Source organism: Xenia sp. Carnegie-2017, unplaced genomic scaffold (genome assembly GCF_021976095.1).
Source record: "Xenia sp. Carnegie-2017 unplaced genomic scaffold, XeniaSp_v1 HiC_scaffold_1, whole genome shotgun sequence".
Lineage (NCBI taxonomy): Eukaryota > Metazoa > Cnidaria > Anthozoa > Malacalcyonacea > Xeniidae > Xenia > Xenia sp. Carnegie-2017.
The window spans coordinates 908413-930104 of NW_025813402.1; the positions used below are offsets into that span (position 1 = coordinate 908413).

General features: G+C 34.7%; 3 protein-coding genes across 3 annotated transcripts in view; all 3 read left to right on the forward strand.

Moving 5' to 3' along the window:
- The first annotated feature begins 12264 nt into the window (after positions 1–12264).
- LOC124440592 overlaps positions 12265–21692 on the forward strand; it is an 87634-nt gene continuing 78206 nt past the window's right edge. The window contains exons 1-2 of the mRNA XM_046991004.1: positions 12265–12275; positions 14152–14153. The gene's annotated coding sequence lies outside the window, so the exon portion shown is untranslated. The remainder of the gene's footprint in view (positions 12276–14151; positions 14154–21692) is intronic.
- On the forward strand, positions 16693–18774 carry LOC124441367 (zinc finger MYM-type protein 1-like). Its single transcript, XM_046991860.1, has 3 exons — positions 16693–17665; positions 17751–17990; positions 18071–18774. Exons 1-3 carry the CDS (start codon positions 16693–16695, stop codon positions 18772–18774), a joined length of 1917 nt encoding a protein of 638 aa, XP_046847816.1.
- On the forward strand, positions 19603–21518 carry LOC124441726. The gene has a single exon (XM_046992228.1). The coding sequence runs from the start codon at positions 19603–19605 to the stop codon at positions 21235–21237; it is 1635 nt and encodes a 544-aa protein (XP_046848184.1). The 3' UTR covers positions 21238–21518.

Here is a 21692-nt window from a genome sequence, read left to right on the forward strand (position 1 = left end):
TTAGAACAAATGTACTTTTCGATGTCATATTTTCTTTTTGTGAAAAATTAAATTCTTATGATCATATCTTGTTGCGTTCTTATGCCCTCATTTACATAAAAAGATGAAATCCCTAATTTCTCACATCTACAGTTCGGAAAACTGATTACGTCACTGAAACGTCACGACCATTTTTACGACAGACATCGAATAATAATCGGCGAATACCGATAGTTTCCACCGGCTGTTTCCGAGAATCGGTAAAGTCAGTCATGTAAACTGTAAACTTGTATAAAACAAATTCCGAAGAAGCAAGACATCCTGAGATTGCAAAATATGCATCAAAACAAGACGAGAAGTGAACTGTAAATTTTCGACTTTATTTCAAAGTCATCCTCAGACAGAATGACAGAATTGTTCGTCTGTATTTAGAGTATTACCGTTTAAGGTTCTTGAAAATTTTGCATTGAAAAATGCAACTGATTGAACAATCTACGTTATATCTTTGTACATATTTTGTGCCATCATCAACCTAAAGAATTGTTTGTATTTCTATTTCAAAATCGAGCGACGTTTAATATTATGACTTCATTTAGGTAAGTTCTATTGTACTGTAATCATTGACCATCGTTAGATTTTATAAAAAGATCTTTACTCCTTTTGAATTTTACTTTATATTTATGCCAAAAGTTTGCTGGGATTTTGTTTACAATTGTAACATGTGACAGCCTGGGTTATGTGTTTATTAGCATAATTATCAGTCAGCCAAGCTTTTTTGAAACCATTATGAATCAACATTGATCGTGACTAAAACACCACACGAGTACATACGAGTACATACGAGTACATACGAGTACATACGAGTAACATACAAGTACATACGACTAACATACGAGTACATACGAGTGACATACGACTGTTTTCTGGTCAACAAATGAGAAACAACACAATTTCTTCAATACATTGATATTTGCGTTTACTTTTCCTTGTATTTGTGTGGACTTTGGGGCAACCATTTGATGGATTTAAATGCTGAAAAGGTATTTTACTTTTTATATTTTATATTTTGTCACTTAATTTAGACAAAGTAATTGTACAAACTTTTATTTTCAAATTCTCATATAACTAAGTTAATTTATTACATGTTTGTAAATGTAGATCGTCCAGGTTGGTATACTCCTGAGAAGGACTGTTGGTGTTGTTGTTGACTGACGTTTCGACAACCTTAGCGGTAGTCATCTTCAGAATCAAATGAGGAGAAAACGTCAGGTTAGCCGTATTTGTTATCTGGTTCTTTCTTACGCAGCGGTGGTTGAACCCGAGTTGTTGGCGTATGCGTCTGACGTTGCTTGCAAAACGTATGTAGTCGCTAGCAAGTTGTTCGCTCTGTCGTCCAAATGATCGTAATAAAGTAAATGGTTTGAACCCGGGAGTATCGTTACATGTTTGTAGATGTAGATCGTCCAAGTTGGTATAGTCCTGAGAAGGACTGTTTTTGTTGTTGTTGACTGATGTTCAACCACCGCTACGTAAGAACCAGATAACAAATACGGCTAACCTGACGTTTACTCCTCATTTGAGTCTGAAGATGACTACCGCTAAGGTTGTCGAAACGTCAGTCAACAACAACAAAAACAGTCCTTCTCAGGACTATACCAACCTGGACGATCTACATTTACAAACATATAACGATACTCCCGGGTTCAAACCATTTACTTTAAGTTAATTTATAAAAGTAACAGCAAGAAGTAACACTGTATGTATGTATAATATGCAAATATTAAATTAGGAATAATTGGACGAGCAGTTTTCCAAAGTTCATTTTACAAAATTTACATGCTAAAGGCAAGCGATAGCAAAGCAATTGCTTCATTTAAATTATTGATCTTTACATGTATATGTTGCAGTTGACATGAAAGTTAGAACTCATCCAATAATCAATTAAATCATATTAACCGGAGCTTAAAGGGTGTTTTCTGTATTTTGTTCAGTTTGTTGCTAACCAGCACAAGATCAACACATCCATTAACACGAACAATTATATCGTGTCATATATGTATCTCTCAGTCTCCCAGTGTTTGTGTGTAAGTATATTATTTGATTTCATCTGGATTCATGTTACTCAGCTGTTTTCAGCTTGGAATCACTTAATCACTTTTCAGCTTGGAATCACTTAATCACTTTTCAGCTTGGAATCACATAAATTTGCGAATACGTCTCTATAATCGTCGCAAGTAAAGCACCGGAAGCGAATATACTTAGGCTCGCTCGAGCTTGCCGTCGGTTTTCCGAGCGCGTGACACTTATACACCTACAAACTTGAATGGTACATTCCATGTTGCGGTCATTATTCAAGACACATTAGCATTCTATTTACGTACATACAGTGATCATGAGCATGGAAATGATTTGTTGTAAAGGACTGATTACATATTACATTAAACAAAGAGGAATGGGTCTTATTGGACGTATAAGTCCATGTCTTTCGCAAAATGTAATGTTTGTTCTTTGAAATATGAAAATCCACTGCTATATAAGTGTCACGCGCTCGGAAAGCCGGTAGCAAGCTCGAGCGAGCATAAGTATATCCCTTCCGATGCTTTACTTGCCACGATTATAGACGTCCTCGCAAATTTAACATAAAATTCATTTGCTATTTTGAATGAAAACTGTTTTTATTAGATAAATACTATATCGTCATTTGTCATCCAAACGCTTTGTGAAGAGTAAAATCGTCCTTCGCGGATAAATCAAACGAAATTTTCTTCTGTAAATGAACTGAGTCTGCAGAGCGATGATCAAATCAGTTTAAAATGTCAAAGCAAAATTTCCATGTTAGTTCATTAGTTGAGTTGTCCTGATAAAATTTATAATTCGTCTAAAACTCTTGTGGACTTTGTGGTCTAGTATCTATGAAGCCGAAATATTTATAGTTGTATAATTATGATATGTGCGTTTCAGTCTATTCCAAGGGATCGTGACTAAAACACCACACGAGTACATACGAGTACATACAAGTACATGCGAGTGACATACGACTATATAGGGTTAGGTTAGGGTCAGATATATAACCCTAACCCTAACCCTATATAGTCGTATGTCACTCGTATGTCAGTCGTATGTCACTTGTATGTACTCGTATGTCAGTCGTATGTACTTGTATGTACTCGTATGTCACTCGTATGTACTCGTATGTACTCGTATGTACTCGTGTGGTGTTTTAGTCACGATCATTCCAAGGTCATGTAGCGGTTATCAAATTGATAAATACTCTTTCATAATAACTCTACAACTCTCAGTTCGGTACTTTTCTTGGCCATTACATTACACTTACGTACATATTTTAACAAAAATCATTTGACGTGCTCAAACAGTTATACTACATGAAACATTTCTTGGCTCTGGGACTGTAAAGTCACTATTGAGAGCTTTTACTTATTTATTGTCTACTTGTAATAACACATTAAATGTACTCCTGTCCACCATGCGGTCAATAAAATATTCGTGCCGTTTAAAGTTCCGATGATAACATGAAATCACATGGGTGGCAAAATATCAAAACGGCCTGAAATGACAAAAGTCGCCGAATTTTAAAAGAAGTTTCTCGAAACACTGTGGGCGTTTAAGAATGTTTAATATAACATCGTCGTCCATCCATGTATGCTATGCATGGCTCATTGTTCATTATTTATGATGTATTATCTTTATTCTTATTGGTGGAATTAGGTCTTATTAAACATTCCATGGAGTTTTTATAAAAACTGTTAATCTTTCACATTTTCGAGGATTTCCCAAAGTTGATATACAACAGCCGACTACACATTAAACAATATACATCCACTGGATCCACGTCTTCTTCCTATATTTAAAGGTCTACACAGAACCATGGTGGAAAACTATAAACGTGTAAAATTGGAGACTTGACTAGTTGACTTGATTCTTGTATATTTCTTTACGTGGTTAACTTGGCTTTAAAAGAAAAGGTAGATATGACTTATTTATTTTATTTTGCACTAGGTAATAAAATATTTTGCTATTCTTACCATCCGAACCATACGTAGCTTAAGCTAATAGAGTGATTTAGCCAACACGACGTTTCGTCTAAGACGATAGGCCTATATAACTTTCAACATGCCAGGGCAATCCTGAGGACGTCGTAAAATTTTCGCAACCTCAATTTGTCGCGAGGGACTTGGTCTAGGACGCCACCACGTCGTGAAGTATTTATGATTTAACATAACTTTTGTAGGACATCATGTAGAAAGAAAATGGTCACGTGATATAAAGACAAAATACTTATGAATTCCAGACGCAAAGATATACTTTGCAAATTTCAGAACATTACCATTGTTAATTTCTCTAGAAATGTATAGTTTCACCGTCTGAGAGTGGTGAAATTTGAAATTCGTAATAAGTTGGCTATTTTGTACAGTAGTCCAGATTATGTCTTTTCCCTATTCTAATTATCTTTAGATCGTCATTTACAAAAAGATGACCGACAAAGGTGAAAAATCCTGTGTTGGAAAAGAGAATGGGCTAGAAGATGGCAACGAAAGATACGACAATACATCAGAAAATGAAAGAATGGAAGATGGTGGAAATACTCAACCAATTCTAAATTTACCCATACAAGAGACTTTTTCTGAAGAATTTTTGTTTGACCTGCTAGACTTGACAAGAGAAGATAGATGTGCGATGGAAATGCTGAACGAGGATTTTGTGTTAAATGTACCATCAACTTTGGAAAAACTTTAAAGATTTGTTAATTTCAACGTAAAATGATTTATACTGAGAGAAATAAATCATGTACGTTTTATATGATGAATAGTTTTGTGTAAAACGTAAGAACTCAAGAAAATATTTTGTTTTAACCATTCAATAATGAATGGAAGAAAGGCATACTTTAATCTTATGTACTAATGAACAATTTAAAATAATTTGTACGTTTTTGTAAAGTTCTTTCTTAATAATAATTATTTTCATTAATGTAATTATTAATCTTTATCGAGTGATAATTTTTTAGTGCTGTCATTTCATGCGTTATAATATATAAACCACTGAGCCACTGGCAAAACGCCGAACATTTGCATGTTTGAAATACAAGAGGTCAACAAGTGCAATCTAAGAGCTTATAAGCTCCGTCGCTTCCGATTCTTCAGTCAAATAGCTAAACACAGCTTGACGTTGGAGAAAGACACGCTATACAGTGTTACCACTGATAAATAGGAAAAACGCACACGAAAGAACAAAGCTAATTAAAAAATAGGGTATTCCTTTCGGTTTGAGTAATAGAATTATAGTAATTTTCAAGGTTGAAAGAGAAATAAAGAGATGTAGATTCATCAATATTGTTGCCAGGCGGGATTTTCAATATAAATATTACACCACAACATATAAGTTATAAGTTGGACTGTAATATTTATATTGAGTGATCGATTTATAATTGGTGTTGGTATTGACTGACTTTTCGAAACTTCAAATTCACGTGATCTTAACGGCTCTTCACAGGATTTGCACTAACCTAAAAATCAACATCTACAAACGAGTAATTCAAAACTTCACATCATTCAGTTTATTACCGACTTGAGATTGTTGCTTTCGATGGTGAGCATCAATTTAATCAAGTTAAAACTTTGGATATATTATGTATGTTATTTCTTTTATGAAACTAGACGGAGTAGGGCTGTCATTTCATTTGTAATAAAATGTAATTTTTTCATGGATCGCATAGCATATCTTTATTGAGTGGCTATATCAACCACCAAATTTGGATGCAACTAAGGGAACTGAGTATTATTTGGATAACTTTGCCAAAAATGTTGAATTTAGCTCCAAACAAGACGCTGTTTCCTAAGAGAGTCAGGCTGTGAACAGGAAGTGCGTCTGCAATGGCATAAACTGGTCGCCAGCTAAACGGTCAATTTATCGTGTTTTGTTTACATACGCTTATCAATAAAACCAGAAAAATATTTAGAGTTCATCAAGAGCATTTACTCTACTGTATTCAGGGGTAAATGCATTGCTGTCTCCGTGTAATTCGTTTTAATATATTGCTTTAGCTCAAGGGTATAAAAGTGATAATTATTTTCTGAATTATATGAGAACGCATTATATCGTGTATTTCATCACTTAGGCTTAACTCGAACATCTTCGTTGACATACACCAAAACCAGTATGTAATCCAATTAAAATATACATTGCAAGTTATCTCTAGGGGAAATGAGCTGCGGGCATTTTCTTTGTATTGTACGAAAAGATTTTAAATTTTTCTTTCCATGGCACCACTTACGACATTATTGTTTGTATTATGTAAAGACGTGTGTAGATAACCATGCTGCGTTTTGTGTCCGCGCCAAACGTTGTTGAATGTCTGTTCATCGTGGTTGTATTTCACTAGTGTGTCATTTAGCTGTGGAAGAATGAATAATGTAAATTGCAAAAGTTGGTCAACTGTATTTACATTCGATTTTATACAAAGTAAGGAAAGGAGCGGAAACGGTGAAAAAATCCAGAGCTAACTTTAATCAAATACGGACGAGAGGAACATCTCTATAGCTTCAAGAAAGAACATCAAGACGAAAAAAATAATTCCCGTTCACAAAACGTTCCAGAGAGCGTTGCAGAGGATCAAAAGATGGAACCTGGAGCAGAAAGTCAGGCTGAATATTTAATATTTTTACTCGTACTTTTATATTGGAACTTCTTATTGAATTATATGATTTAAATCTTCCTTCAATTCCTGATGAACTATAAATATCTATAATTTGTACAAGTGTGCCGTGAACATAATAATAATTGAAATATTTGCTAATTAGAACAAATGTACTTTTTGATGTCGTATTTTCTATTTGTACAATGCCCACTTTGGTAACCTGGGGTACGAAAACTGATTACGTCACTGAATACGTCACAAACTATTTTCACGACAGACATCGAATAATAATCGGCGAATACCGATAGTTTCCACCGGATGTTTCTGAGAATCGGCAAAGTCAGTCATGTCAACTCAAACTGTAAACTTGTTCGTCTGTATTTAAAGTATTACCGTTTGAGGTTCTTGAAAAGTTTTCAATGAAAAATGCAACTGATTAAACAATCTGCGTTATATCTTTGTACATATTTTGTGCCATCATCAACATAACGAATTGTTTGTATTTCTATTTCAAAATCGAGCGACGTTTAATATTATGACTTCATTTAGGTAAGTTCTATTGTACTGCAATCATTGATCATCGTTAGACTTTATAAAAAGATCTTTACTCCTTTTGAATTTTAAAACTGTTTTATATATACGACAAAAGTTTGCTGAGATTTTGTTTACGACTGTAACATGTGACAGCCTGGGTTATGTGTTTATTAGCATAATTATCAGTCAGCCAAGCTTTTTTGAAACCATTATGAATCAACATTAACATCATGTGACGTCGTACATGAACTGTTCTTAACCAATAAAGCTATACCTCATATTCATCATGTCATTTTAACTTTTAAATATGTTTATGTCAAGATTTCAATTGTAGAATGATTATTATATATACTACTGAACATTGTGTACAACAAGACAACTGTCAATAAATGAGTTGTCAAGAAAAAGGAACCTTAAGAACCAAGAAAAGCATGAAGCTTTGTTTTACACCACTGTATATGACAGATCATTCTCATTGAAATGCATCAAATTGCAATATTGCTACATAAACACAATGAGGATGAACATTTTGATGTTCACGAAAACAAGATTTAATTATTTATAGATGTTCCAAATGTGCACAGCAATGTAATTATATCTTACAATACCTGTGCCAGGCCTAAATACCATACAATGATAAAAAATCTTTTAAAAATTTCACTGTTTGATTGTAAACTGTTTTCTTCTTTAAGATAAATCCCATTTCACCACCTACCTATGTTGTCATGACAACAACAATGAATTGAGAAGAAGGTTTAAAAGCTTTGGAAACATCTATCTAAGCCATTGAAGAAGTCATTATGAATAAGAAAGGAACATTTGTTTTACAACAAGCTGTAAGTGTTTGGCTTATATTTCTATGAAAAGTATATTGTATCACTAAAATGACATCCCCCTGGTGCCTCTACTGTCCTCATATCATCCTGTTACCATTTCCTTAAGTACCCCATGTTGTATTAAGACAGTCGTATTCAATCATTAGTCATTTATTTGAAAATTACAATGACACCATCCCAATGCATTGAAATCAATAATATTAGGACCCTGTGACATTGGCAATAATTTATGTTAACTGTTCACAAAAATTAGTTTTTCCTAAAGCTAATTATGCATTGTGATATCATAATGATGTCTTTTGCATATTGAAGAAAAGTTATGTGTCTCCAAAACAAAATAAAATAACAAAGCACATGTTCACACCATTTACACAATGACTGTCTCATGTTTGCTTTGTCTGACTGTGTAACTATTATCAGAAGGACATCACTTGAGTCCATTGGACATTTTGTACACTTGTATGATGTATGAAAGATTTGAAATCATACAACTGACGTATGTTTAATGAGCTGCTGTTTTTTGCAGCGTCAGAGAAAAGAATAAAATAAGCAGAGTTTGTCATGTTCTTATTCAAGTAGTACTTTATGTTTAACTTAGGAGCTAAACATGTTTCATACAAAATGTTTTATGGTTTTTGATTGGTTATATAAATGCTCTTTAATATGTATTAGATATAATTGGACAACAGTTTTTCTATTATGTCTGTTGACATAAAATTATAAGCAACACAATACCAAATGGACAAAAGCACAGTAATTTTTAAAACAAAGGATTGATATGATGAGCAACAAACAGCAATATCTTTTATATTTTGTCACTTAATTTAGAGAAAGTAATTGTATAACCTTTTATTTTTAAATTCTCATATAACTAATTTAATTTATTACATGTTTGTAAATGTAGATCGTCCAGGTTGGTATAGTCCTGAGAAGGACTGTTGGTGTTGTTGTTGACTGACGTTTCGACAACCTTAGCGGTAGTCATTTTCAGAGTCAAATGAGGAGTAAACGTCAGGTTAACCATATTTGTTATCTGGTTCTTTCTTACGCAGCGGTGGTTGAACCAGAGTTGTTGGCGTATGCGTCTGACGTTGCTTGCAAAACGTATGTAGTCGTTAGCAAGTTGTTCGCTCTGTCGTCCAAATGATCGTAACAAAGTAAATGGTTTGAACCCAGGAGTATCCTTACATGTTTGTAAATGTAGATCGTTCAAGTTGGTATAGTCTTGAGAAGGACTGTTTTTGTTGTTGTTGACTGATGTTCAACCACCGCTATGTAAGAACCAGATAACAAATACGGCTAACCTGACGTTTACTCCTCATTTGACTCTGAAGATGACTACCGCTAAGGTTGTCGAAACGTCAGTCAACAACAACAAAAACAGTCCTTCTCAGGACTATGCCAACCTGGACGATCTACATTTACAAACATGTAACGATACTCCCGGGTTCAAACCATTTACTTTAAGTTAATTTATAAAAGTAACAGCAAGAAGTAAAACTGTATGTATGTATAATATGCAAACATTAAATTAGGAGTAATTGGACGAGCAGTTTTCCAAAGTTCATTTTACAAAATTTGCATGCTAAAGACAAGCGGTAGCAAAGCAATTGCTTCATTTAAATTATTGATCTTTACATGTTTATGTTGCATTTGACATGAAAGTTAGAACTCAGTCAATAACCAATTAAATCGTGTTAACTGGAGCTTAAAGAATGTTTTCTGTATTTTGTTCAATTTGTTGCCAACCAGCACAAGATCAACACATCCACTAACACCAACAATTATATGATGTCATATATGTAGCTCTCAGTCTCCCAGTGTTTGTGTGTAAGTATATTATTTGATTTCATCAGGATTCATGTTACTCAGTTGTTTTCAGCAGGGAATCACTTTAATACACATACAAACTTGAATGGTACATTTCATGTTGCGGTCTTTATTCATGGCACATTAGCATTCTATTTACATACATACAGTGATTATGAGCATGGAAATGATTTGTTGTATAGGACAGATTACACATTACATTAAACAAAGAGGAATGGGACTTATTGGACGTATAAGTCCATGTCTTTCGCAAAATGTAATGTTTGTTTCTTAAGATATTAAAATGCACTGCTATATAAGTGTCACGCGCTTGGAAGCTCGAGGGAGCATAAATATATCTACTTTCGGTGCTTTACTTGCGACGATTATAGAGACGTCATCGCAAATTTATCATAAAATTCATTGTTATTTTGAATGAAAACTGTTTGTATTAAATAAATACTCTATCTTCATTTGTCGTCCAAACGCTTTGTGAAGAGTAACATCGTCCTTCACGGATAAATCAAACGAAATTTTTTTCTGTAAATGAACAGAGTCAGCAGAGTGATGATGAAATAAGTTTAACATGTGAAAGCAAAACTTCTCTGTTAGTTCATTAGTTGAGTTGTCCTGATGAAATTTATAATTCTTCTAAAACTCTTGTGGACTTTGTGGTCCAGTATCCATGAAGCCGAAATATTTATAGTTGTATAATTATGATATGTTCGTGTCAGTTTATTCCAAGGTCATGTTGTGGTTATCAAATTGATAAATACTCTTCCATAATAAACTCTACTACACTCTCACTTCGGTACTTTTCTTGGCCAACACATTACATATACGTACATCTTTTAAAACGAAAATTAATTGACATGCTCACAGAGTTATACTACATGACACATTTCTTAGCTCTGGGACTGTAAAGTTACTATTGATAGCTTTTACTTATTTATTGTCTACTTGTAATAACACATTAAATGTACTCTTGTCCAGCATACGGTCAATAAAATATTCGTGCCGTGAAAAGCGCCAATGATAACATGAAATCACATTGCTTTTCTAACCGAGTGAATCTCCTTGATGCAAATCAGCAACCGTTCATAAAGCCATATTATTGCTATTATTATAAAATGTACTTTTTTCCACCATGTGTGATGCAGACTTCGGCGAAATTATTTATTGTGGCGTTTTAGGCCCCGTTTACACACTATACCGGATTGCTATCGTAGCAGTTTGAATATTCTTTGTATTAAAAGGAAGTGAAATTGTTCAACGTCAGAAACACAATCAAATAGACGAAATCTATCAACTTAATAAGCTTTTACTCCAAACAGTTAACCCTTTAAAGCAAATGAAGATGTCGTGATGAGCGAATCAGGTATAGTGTAAACGCAGCCTTATTCCTTAATACATTACCCGATGTTCGTAGTATTTTGGACATGAACAAATGGACAGGATTCCTTTGTTTTGAATTTTTGTAAAAGGATATGAAACACTGTGCGCGTGTTCATCACTTTGTAATGTTTATCACTGATATCAGCAATTTAGTGTATTTAAAGTATGTAAAAGTGTTCAGTGTATTCAGTGTATTCAGTGTAATAACAAGGTCTTCCACCAATAAGATTAAAGATAATTCATCACGCAGGGCACACCGGATAATTTTTGAAATTTTATAGAAGAATTGAAGACACTGTGGGCGTGTGGGTCACTTTGTCAGGACTTTATCCTTGTTCCACCAATGCTTATCAGGTTTTCCACCAATAAGATTAAAGATAATACATCATGCATTATGCACATACACATGCATAACCCTCTAGAGAAAGCATTGACAGTCAAACTATAAGCGTGTAAAACTGGAGACTTGACTAGTTGACTTGATTCTTGTATATTTCTTTACGTGGCTAACGGGCTTTAAAAGAAAAGGTAAATATGACTTATCTATTCTATTTTACACTAGGTAATAGAATAATTTGCTATACTTACGATCCGAACCATACATTTCAACAACGTTTCGTCAAATGATAGTATGAAGCAAGTTTCATACATTTCGACATTTTTCCTGCTGGATCGTTTTTCTGATTATTTTAAACTAAGTTTGTCTGTTGTTTTCGCTTTTGGAAATAAAATATTCACATTTTTAATTTATTATTATTATACTGGGTGAAATAAAATAATTTTTTAAGATCTGCAATTTTTTCTACGTTTCTATGTAGTCTGTAAAAATTGCGTGAACATTGCGTGAACATGCGTGACATTGCGTGAACATTGTGAACATTGTGAACATTGCGTGAACACAAAACAATTAGCATACTTCTTTTGCGCGATCGTGTATGAAACACTTTGTGTGTCTGTAAGATAAAAATCAAATTTTAAAGACTTTTTATCTTCATTTTATACCAGCATAGACATGGGTTGCCAACTTTGCAAGAAATTCTACAAAAACAGAAGGTTGGAACATGGGGAGCGTGACGTAACCAATGCTGAACTAAATGTTCAAGGTTGTCTTGGTGAAATGACGTCAGGAATAGAAAATTGTGGGAGGCCTCGTCCCATACAAGAGACTCTTATTGAGGAATTCAATTTTTTACCTCATGTCTTGGATTTGATAAGAGAACATGGATATACGATGGAAGCGCTGGATGATTTTATGTTGAATGTTCAGTCAACACAAGAAGAAATGTAAATCTGAATGTATTAGTTGCCAACTTTCAGGTCCGTTTTTCAAACTTTGCATTTTACATGAGCCGATTGCATTTAAAACAAAAGATAGCAAGGAATTTATCTAAATTTCTTTTGTCTGAATGCATTTGGCGTATGTAAAATGCTGCGTTTAAAACTGTCGTAAGTATAGAAAGAACCATTCACTATATTATCGTAAAAATAACCATTCACTATATAATAGTGTAAAATGCAAACACTTGAAAACGCATTCTGTTTCAAAAACGGAAACTTTCAAGGACATAATTGTGTATATCTTGTGTAGCTAATTGACAATGAATTAATGTAGCCATTATTAGTAACCTTACTTTGAACTTTTGTATGTAAAGATATATTTATTTTTTTATTTATGTCATTATTAACTTTGAATGGAATGATAATTTTTGATGTAACAGTTTTAACAGTGGTTTTAACATCAAACCTTTCACCGTTTTCTCTCGAAGTGTTCCTAGTAGACTAAACCAGTTGATTTCCAAACAAGCCAAATAATAATGGTAAATTCTGGTTATTTAAAAACAACGAGAAATGAGATTGGCTGTAAAGATGACGACCATGATATGGCAGAATTGAAGATTGAGACAAGAATATTCGACAACATAATCGACCAAATCTAAACATGCATTATAGTAATAAACATTTGAAAGTTAATTTTGTAAGATGTTGTAAATCTCAGCAAGCTTTAATCTTATAAGTGTTATATTAGTGTTACTGGTGTTATACCCAAGAACAGTTGATATAACATATTTTATTGCATACTTATATGTAGAAGCAACAGTAGATCATTGTAGACTATGATTATCTTTTTACTATTTATATCTGAACATCGTGACATACTTAAGTTAGGAAACGAACTATTTACTGCTTGTTGTAGATTAGATAATTTTATTTGGCTTTTTTATGATGTCATGATAAATATCAAAAAATTTGGAATTTTTGTTCTTTAGTATTCATTCTGTTAGCATTGTACTTACGTCTTGTTGATGATGCCTTTAGAGTGCTGAGTTTTTTTACTTAAAAAACTTGCAAAACAACACTGGTTCGCCCTTTGTACAACCACACAAATCACAAATGTTTCTTATATTAAAGGCAAATCAGTATGCTACTGCATAACACGTGATTTAATCCTCTAAGTATTGAATATTTATAAATAGTCAATGGCGCGGTATGTTTATGGCTTTTTTATTGTAAAATTGGGGGTCAGTGTTTATTTGTTGCTTTGAATTGTATTCAGAGCTACAAATTTTCGACAATGACTTCAAGAAGACGTTGCTACAATGGATTAAAACATGCAAAACAACATATGATATTCAGTGGCGTGGCTAGCGGTCCCGCTACTCCCGCCCGGCGGGAGTAGAAATTTCCCAAAAAAATAATAAATATTCTATTTGGACATAAGATATACATTATTTCACGAACAATTTGTAATATTATGTTTTATTCGTTCATATTTACGCTTTTATTAGGTGGTTCGTAATCGTAATACAGCAAAATCTCAAGATTTGTTATGTAACCTAGCAACCGCCTTTTCTCGCACATTGCATACTCGCGCGATTCTCCACGTATTCCGCCCATCTTCAGAGGGCGGAACATACAATATAATTCTATATTATAATTCTATATAAGAAGTTTCGAATTCTGGTTGGCTAAGGGACTTGACGCATGCTCAAATGTGCTGTTTTTATAGTCGAACTCCCGCTATTTTAAATTGGCGGAGGTTGTAATTATTCGACCTTTTAATACGAGTACAGCGATTAGTGATTATCAAATTACGTGTCATTGTCGGTATTAATTTTCCATTGTGTTTACTCCACAGATCTAATAATACACTAGATAGTGCGACGGCTTACATTTCATAAGTTGTGGTTGAAGCCGGGCAAATTTACTTCCGGAGCCCCAAAGTAGTGAGAATCAATATGGCGTTGTATTAGAAAATATCTGGTCAAAGCTGATATCTTGCAATTACTTGCAAGTCACGACAGTTACATAAACTGGTTTACTCTATTAATGAAAAAAATCAATGTGACCATAGTTTTTCAAGAAAAAGATAGCAGAATACGCCAATACATCGCCGTAAAATTGATTTCAAGTGTAGCTCGATTTGAAAGCATCAGCAGCGACGAAGGCTTAAGATACTGGAATTTGCACATCTAAATATCGTATCACAGCACAATCTGCCACAAAATGTTCAATCGAACGTCGTAGAATTATCTTCCGATATTTATTGTTAAGTAAAATGAGTTGGAGATAACAGTTTGAAAGATTTTTCACGATTTATATAAAGTATATTGTTCACTGTACATAATTAAATATTGCACTGGATTATTGTACCAGAAATGCATTTTTCTGGTGTTTCTGGTTGGCAAACGAATATAGCTATGTCACGATGTGAGTAATTAATACGTTCAGAAATTATTTACAGAAAGAATGTGAAGAGTCTACCTCGAAGAGTCTATGTCTTGCTTGTCTATGTCTTGTCTATGTCTTGCTTGTCTATGTCATAGAGTCTGTCTTGCTTCTTCGGAATTTGTTTTATATTATGAGTCTACCTCTGTTACACCAAATTTTTTGTGAAGTATAAAATAGTAGGTCACTTGTGAAACTGTTGATACCACAGGTTGATACAATACACTCTGTCCAACACGGGGAAAATATTTACTTGTTAAAGCAAGAAGAGTCACCAGACTTGTAGTATTGACTGTGTTTTACACATATATATAAACAATGTATTGTCATAGTCTAAACTAGTGAGTTATATGGCCACTGCCCACAGTGCTTAATGTACTGTTATGGTGATGTTATGCTACTGTTTTCAACATTTTTATTGTCTTTTTTACCATTCAGGCATGTATATGCATATAAACTTTCTACACATTCTTGTTATTGAAAATATCAAACCTAAATTATTTATTCTGAGCAAAATATTTAATTTGTGCTTGTAACATGTGTCAATTTCTGACTGATTTTTGTAATATGCCTGTTCTATTACAATACATCCATAGATCGAGTATGATATCGCTGTATTTGCCACACGAACTAAGCCACACTATCGCAGATTGTGCTGTGATACGATATTTAGATGTGCAAATTCCAGTACTTAAGCCTTAGTCGCTGCTGATGCTTTCAAATCGAGCTACACTTGAAATCAATTTTACGGCGATGTATTGGCGTATTCTGCAATTTTTTTCTTACAAACTATAGTCACAATGATTTATTTCATAAATAGGGCAAAAAAGTTGATGCAACCTCCGCGATTTGCTAATAATTGCGAGATATTAACTTGGACCACATATTTTCTAATACAACGCCATATTGATTCTCACAACTTTGGGGCTCCGGAAGTAAATTTGCCTGGCTTCAACTTGTATGTCAGTTGCACTATCTAGCGTATTATTAGATCTGTGTATTCAACACATTGGACATCCGAATTATTCACGCCTTTAATGTTATCGTTTATTAAAAGATAACTGAGAGCGAAAGGTAATGTTCTGATTTCTAATTCAAAGTAGTAGGTGCTTTACTGGTTATTTTATTATTTTCTGCGCACAATGTGCGTAAACAAGCAGGGGCCGCAGTCTGCAGAGATATCGAAATGCACGCAAACGTGTGTTGTGGTAAAGTATGACTAGCATTATGACCAAAACACTATGCTCTTGTCAGTCTTGTGTCGTTGAATTCGTAAATTAATGACTAAAAATAAAGGTACAAGATACTAAATAATAAACACGACTCTCCGATATTCTGAAACGTACGAGTCAGTGCCAGACACATTTTGAAGAACGGGAGAACACGTTGCCATGACGTCATTATACCAAAATATAAACATTAAACAACGCCATGGCCTCAGTTTGTAACACACCGTGCCAATTTTGTGCGCGAAACTGGCTGTTCTTAATTGTTATAATCACGACTGCTACAATACATTTCGCGCCTATTGTCTTGCAATTTATGTATGTAGAAGATATTATCTGTAGCATGTAATACAAGATTATGATATTGACAAGAGCTTCCTTTGCGTAGTAGTTTTGATATTTGTATCCGGTAGATATCATGTAACTGATGTAAGGTATAAATAAGATTGATGTTCCTATAAAATATATAGCATAGGAATTTTCATCCTTTTATGTTCTACTTCTACATTCGGTATTTTCACGACACCTGTACAACATGACTGAATGCATTGTGGAATCACTGTTATCCCGCTCATTTGGATTGAGACCTTTTTCCGAGAAACGAGAGATCGTCGAAGGTGGCCGTCCCACTCCTGAGTTGCAAGGACTACATACAACATCCAAGCGAAGTGGTAAAGTCTTTATTCGAAGTTTTCAGACGTCAAATTACGACAAGTACAAATGGCTGGCTGGCTTCTCAAAATTGAATAAGTTAATTTGCTGGCCGTGTCTTTTGTTCAACTCAACAGACAAGACAGTCTGGTGCAAGAAGGGATACGATGATTTGGCCAACCTGTGTAATGCCGTCAACAGACACGAGAAAACGAAGACACGCTTGTCCAGTTGCCTAATGAATGCCAGTTTTGGGCGTACACGCATCGACATGCAGCTAGACGAACAGGCCCGTCAACACATCTCAGCTCACAACTTGATGGTGCACAAGAATAGAGAAGTACTTCGCCGTTTCATTGATGTTGTTTGCTTTCTTGGCAAACAGGAACTTTCTTTCAGAGGTCGGGTGGAGCTGGAGGAGTCTGCCAACAGGGGCAATTACGTCGAATTGATAAAACTGCTAAGTGCATATGACCCCACGCTTGAACAGCATCTTCATACAGCAACCGTGTTTTCTGGACTTTCTAATCGTATCCAGAATGATTTAATTGTTGCTGTCAAGGACGTTATGTTGGAAGCAATAAAAGATGAAGTGATGAGGAGCCCATTTGTCGCTATTTCCCTGGATGAAACCTCCGACGTTAAGACCTTATCGCAGCTAACAACTATAGTTCGCTATGTCAACCCAGATGGTAAAGCTGTGGAGCGTTTTCTTGGATTTACCGATGTAAGTGAGGATAGAACTGCGGCTAGACTGAAACAAGAAGTCGGTAAAACCCTGAACGAGTACGGATGCGGCGGAAAACTGATTGCCCAAACGTATGACGGTGCGAGTGTGATGTCAGGAGAACTGTCCGGTTTGCAAACACGAGTAAGAAGACTATCCACATGCTCTTTTTATCCACTGTTGCGGACACGCATTAAATTTGGTCCTTGTTCAAGCTGTCTCGTCAACTAAAGAGTGTCGTATATTTTTTAAAACCGTCACTGGTCTTTCATCCTTTTTTCACGCCTCGTCCAAGAGAACATACCTGTTGGACACAGTTGTCGGCAGACGCATTCCCACTGGAACAGCTGTTCGATGGCACTATCAGAGCAGGTTAATCCATGCTGTACTGGAGACAAGAGCAAAGCTGCTCGAAGTTTTCGAATACATCATCGAAAATGATGACGAGTTTGACGGTACGACGTTAAACGAAGCGAGGGCTACCGACAAGTTCTTGCAGATTTCCAGTTTGTGTTCTGCCTTAAAATATTTTCAGAAATATTTGGTCTTACGGATGTTTTGTATAATATCATTCAGAGTAAGCAGTTCGATATTGTCTTCTGTGTCACGAAAGTTCGCGAGACGAAAGATAAGATTCAAGAACAACGAACAAAATTCGTAGATTATTGGAATTTTACGTCAAGTATCGTCAAAGTAGCACTGAAACGCGGGCAAAGTGAAGAGGATGTAAAGGCGTCCTTCCGTGAAATGTTTTTCTGTGCAGTCGATACCATTGTCGTGCAGATTGACTCTAGATTCGAAAGTCTTAACAGCAGAGCATTCGTTTCTTTGTTGGATTATTCAAAGCACGAACTGTACAGCCGGAATTTTCCCGAACGAGAGCTGCAATCGTTGCAAGATTCATATGGAACATTCTTTAATCTTCAAGCACTAAAAAGTGAACTAATCGTTGTATACGCATCTGCCGAGCTCAAATCGAAACCTGTTTTTGATATGATATCAAAAATAATCGAACTTGACTTGAAAGCCTGTTTTCCAGAGGTGTACCGATTGTGTCAGCTCATTCTTACTATGCCAAGTACGTCCTCCTCTGCAGAAAGATCGATCATTTTCGGCTCTCAAGCGTATCAAAACGTATCTTCGCAGTACACAAGGGCAAGAGCGACTTTCTGCATTGGCTATAATTTCAATCGAAAAGGAGATGTTGGTAAGTTTGCAGGGGAAGCCACGATTCTATGAGGACGTTATAAAGGAGTTTTGCGCAAAGGAAAGACGGATGGAATTTACATTTAAGTAAATCTGTTGTAGGATTTTGGACTATTTCGTTCTGTTACTTCTTCACTACAATAGAAATGCACGCGTAGCCATTTACTTAAAACGACTTTATATCACAATACCACATGTAATACTTTTAAACCGTAATTGTGATATATACTCTATAAAAGTTTTTGAATTTTTTAGATTTTTTCAATACTGTTTCAGTCATGACAGATACATTTTTTTCGACAAAGTACTCCCAGAAATCGCGGGAAATGCGCTCCAGTAGCCTTCAAAATCCAAAAATTTTCTGGGGGAGCGGCTTGCCGCGAACCTCACCGCCAGCGCTTGCCTATTAAATTCGGTCACCGCACGCCACAGCGTTAAACGTTTAGTTTATGCTAAAGTCGTGCAAATTTGCGACAAAGAGGTTTTTTAGTGAACTAGGTTCGTGAGTTTATAATATTAAGTATATTCCTCTTCGCTGTCGTTGCGTATTTCCGTAGAGAGAAAAGTTCTAATCGTAAGTTCCTTAGTTATATGTAATGTAGTATTTTCGTGAAAGCATTTATCCTTTGTGTTTTAAGCTTTTTGATTCTTATACGTAAACTTTCAGAATCGAGTTTTATAATTTCATAGCACAAAGTCTCATTCACGGGATGACGCAGTGAAAATTCTGCGGCTATTCTTATTGTTGGGAAGTATTGTTTTATAACTATAGTTTTTGGTAAGAACTTTAAACATAGATTTGTGTCAAATGTTTAGGTGTAACTTGATGTTTTATGTGTTCCTTTACTTTACATTTTTAGAATGAATAAATATCCAATCATTGAACATTGTCCTATCATTTGCATTGATGAACATTTCACATCAAAGATTGGTAAAATCACGGAAAAGCGAACTACTAAAAACAATGAAGATGTTGAGAAATATGTGACTGTTCTTGGCGACTGGCGTTCCGAATTGCGTACCCTAGATAGACAAGAAAGAGCTGGTAAAACTGACCCCCACTTAATTCGTTCAATTTGTGTTCTTCATCAGTGTCTTGTATTTTGTTTTATCTTGTTGGACAAGGTAAAGACATTATTGTCTGATAAAGGCAAACTCTCTTATGAAAAGATAAGTCAACTGAATGATCTAAAAGTAGATCTCTACAAGTTAACCGAGCTTCTCGATGCAATAAATCTTATCTACAATAATTTTTTTGGCTTTAAGCAAGAAATTACAATTGAGTATGTGTATGAATTTAATCTTGATAATGCTTTAAGTAGTATAGAAAGTGCCATTTCCAATCTAAACCATCCTGAGGTAAATGATCTCTTTGACTTGGAACTCACCCAAGAAGATATTCTGTGCTCAGTGCTTGGTTTGAAAGATGAGTTTGGTTGCAGGCTTCTCAAACTAAGTCCTTACATGAGAAAACACAAAAGTGAAAAGGTACATTTGCTAAGATTCTTAAAGGAGTTTAAGGAAGAAGACGGCATAAAAAATCTCAGAGATGGTGAAAAGGTTGCTGAAATCTTATTCAAGATTGGTTTTACAAAGCATCGATCTCAATTTATTGCTAATTGGATAACCAACATGCCAGATCCAAATCACAAACCAATTTTATCCTGGGTGGAAACTTACATTGAAAATCATTTTAAGTATGATATCTTCTTAAATGATGAAGTTTCGGATTTTCCTTTCAAAAATGATAATCAAAATGAATGGTTTACTGTGACTATCCCACGTTTAGATGAAGAGGGAAGACATAGTCATCCTATAAATATGATCAATGTTGAATCGCAAGAAGATGCTCTATACCATGTTGGATCAAAAGTTGCTGAATTAAATGAAAATAATCCTGGGACAGAAGTATATTTCCATTGTACTGATCACGAAAGTGCTGTGGATATTCTGGAAGACAGAATTGTGCTGGGTTTTGGTCGAAAGAAATCAGACTTCTCTGATGGAGAAGGTTTCTACATGGTAAATAAGGCAAAGTTCTCATTAGAGCAATATGGAAAGACCAGTACTCATCCAGCTATTATCATGTTTGACGTGAGTCCTCAAAAACTGAGCAAGTTCAAAGGAATTGATTTATCCAGTGCTGAAAAAGACAAAGATTGGAAATTGATTGTTGAGTATTTTCGCTCAAGTAGCCATGGTATTGGTAATTTACCCAAGAATTTGTTCTCACACATAAGACAATGTGATTACATCAGAGGGCCTGTTTCCCTAAATGGTTCAATTGAAAATAACACATTATCTCAAGGTGTTGAACAAATTTGCATAAAGAAACGAGAATTGGCCAAGCAAATTTGGCATCCATCATCAATCTTAGGCGTTATTTTTCTTAAAGCTCATAAACTGATCCAAAAGGGAAATGAGCTTGGCAGTAAAGATGACGACCACGGTATTGCAAAATTGAAGATTGATCAAATAATAATCGACGACATGTAAACATGCATCATAGTAATAAACATTTGAAAGTTGATTTCGTAAGTTGTTGTAAATTTCAGCAACCTTTAATCTTATAACAAACTGGTGTTATATCCAAGAACAGTTGATAAAACATATTTTATTGTATACTTATATCTAGAACCAACAATAGAACATTGTAAACTATGATTATCTTTTTACTATTTATATCTAAAAATCGTGGTATACACAAGTTTGGAAACGAACTATTTACTGCTTGTTGTATATTAGACAATTTGATTTGATAATTAGATAATTAAATATCAAAAAATTTGGAATTTTTGTTCTTTAGTATGCATTCTGTTAGCATTGTACTTACAGCTTGTTGATGATGCCTTTAGAGTGCTGAGTTTTCTTACTTATATGTTATATATTTAATTGGTCAACTGTATTTACATTCAATTTTTTACAAAGTAAGGAAAGGAGCGAAAACGGTG

Coding starts and splice junctions, on each gene's coding strand:
- LOC124441726 (XM_046992228.1), top strand. CDS start 19,603: ATGAATAAATATCCAATCATTGAACATTGTCCTATCATTTGCATTGAT.
- LOC124441367 (XM_046991860.1), top strand. CDS start 16,693: ATGACTGAATGCATTGTGGAATCACTGTTATCCCGCTCATTTGGATTG. Junction 17,666..17,750: donor GATGTCAGGAGAACTGTCCG/GTTTGCAAACAC, acceptor TCCTTGTTCAAG/CTGTCTCGTCAACTAAAGAG. Junction 17,991..18,070: donor AAATGATGACGAGTTTGACG/GTACGACGTTAA, acceptor AAATATTTTCAG/AAATATTTGGTCTTACGGAT.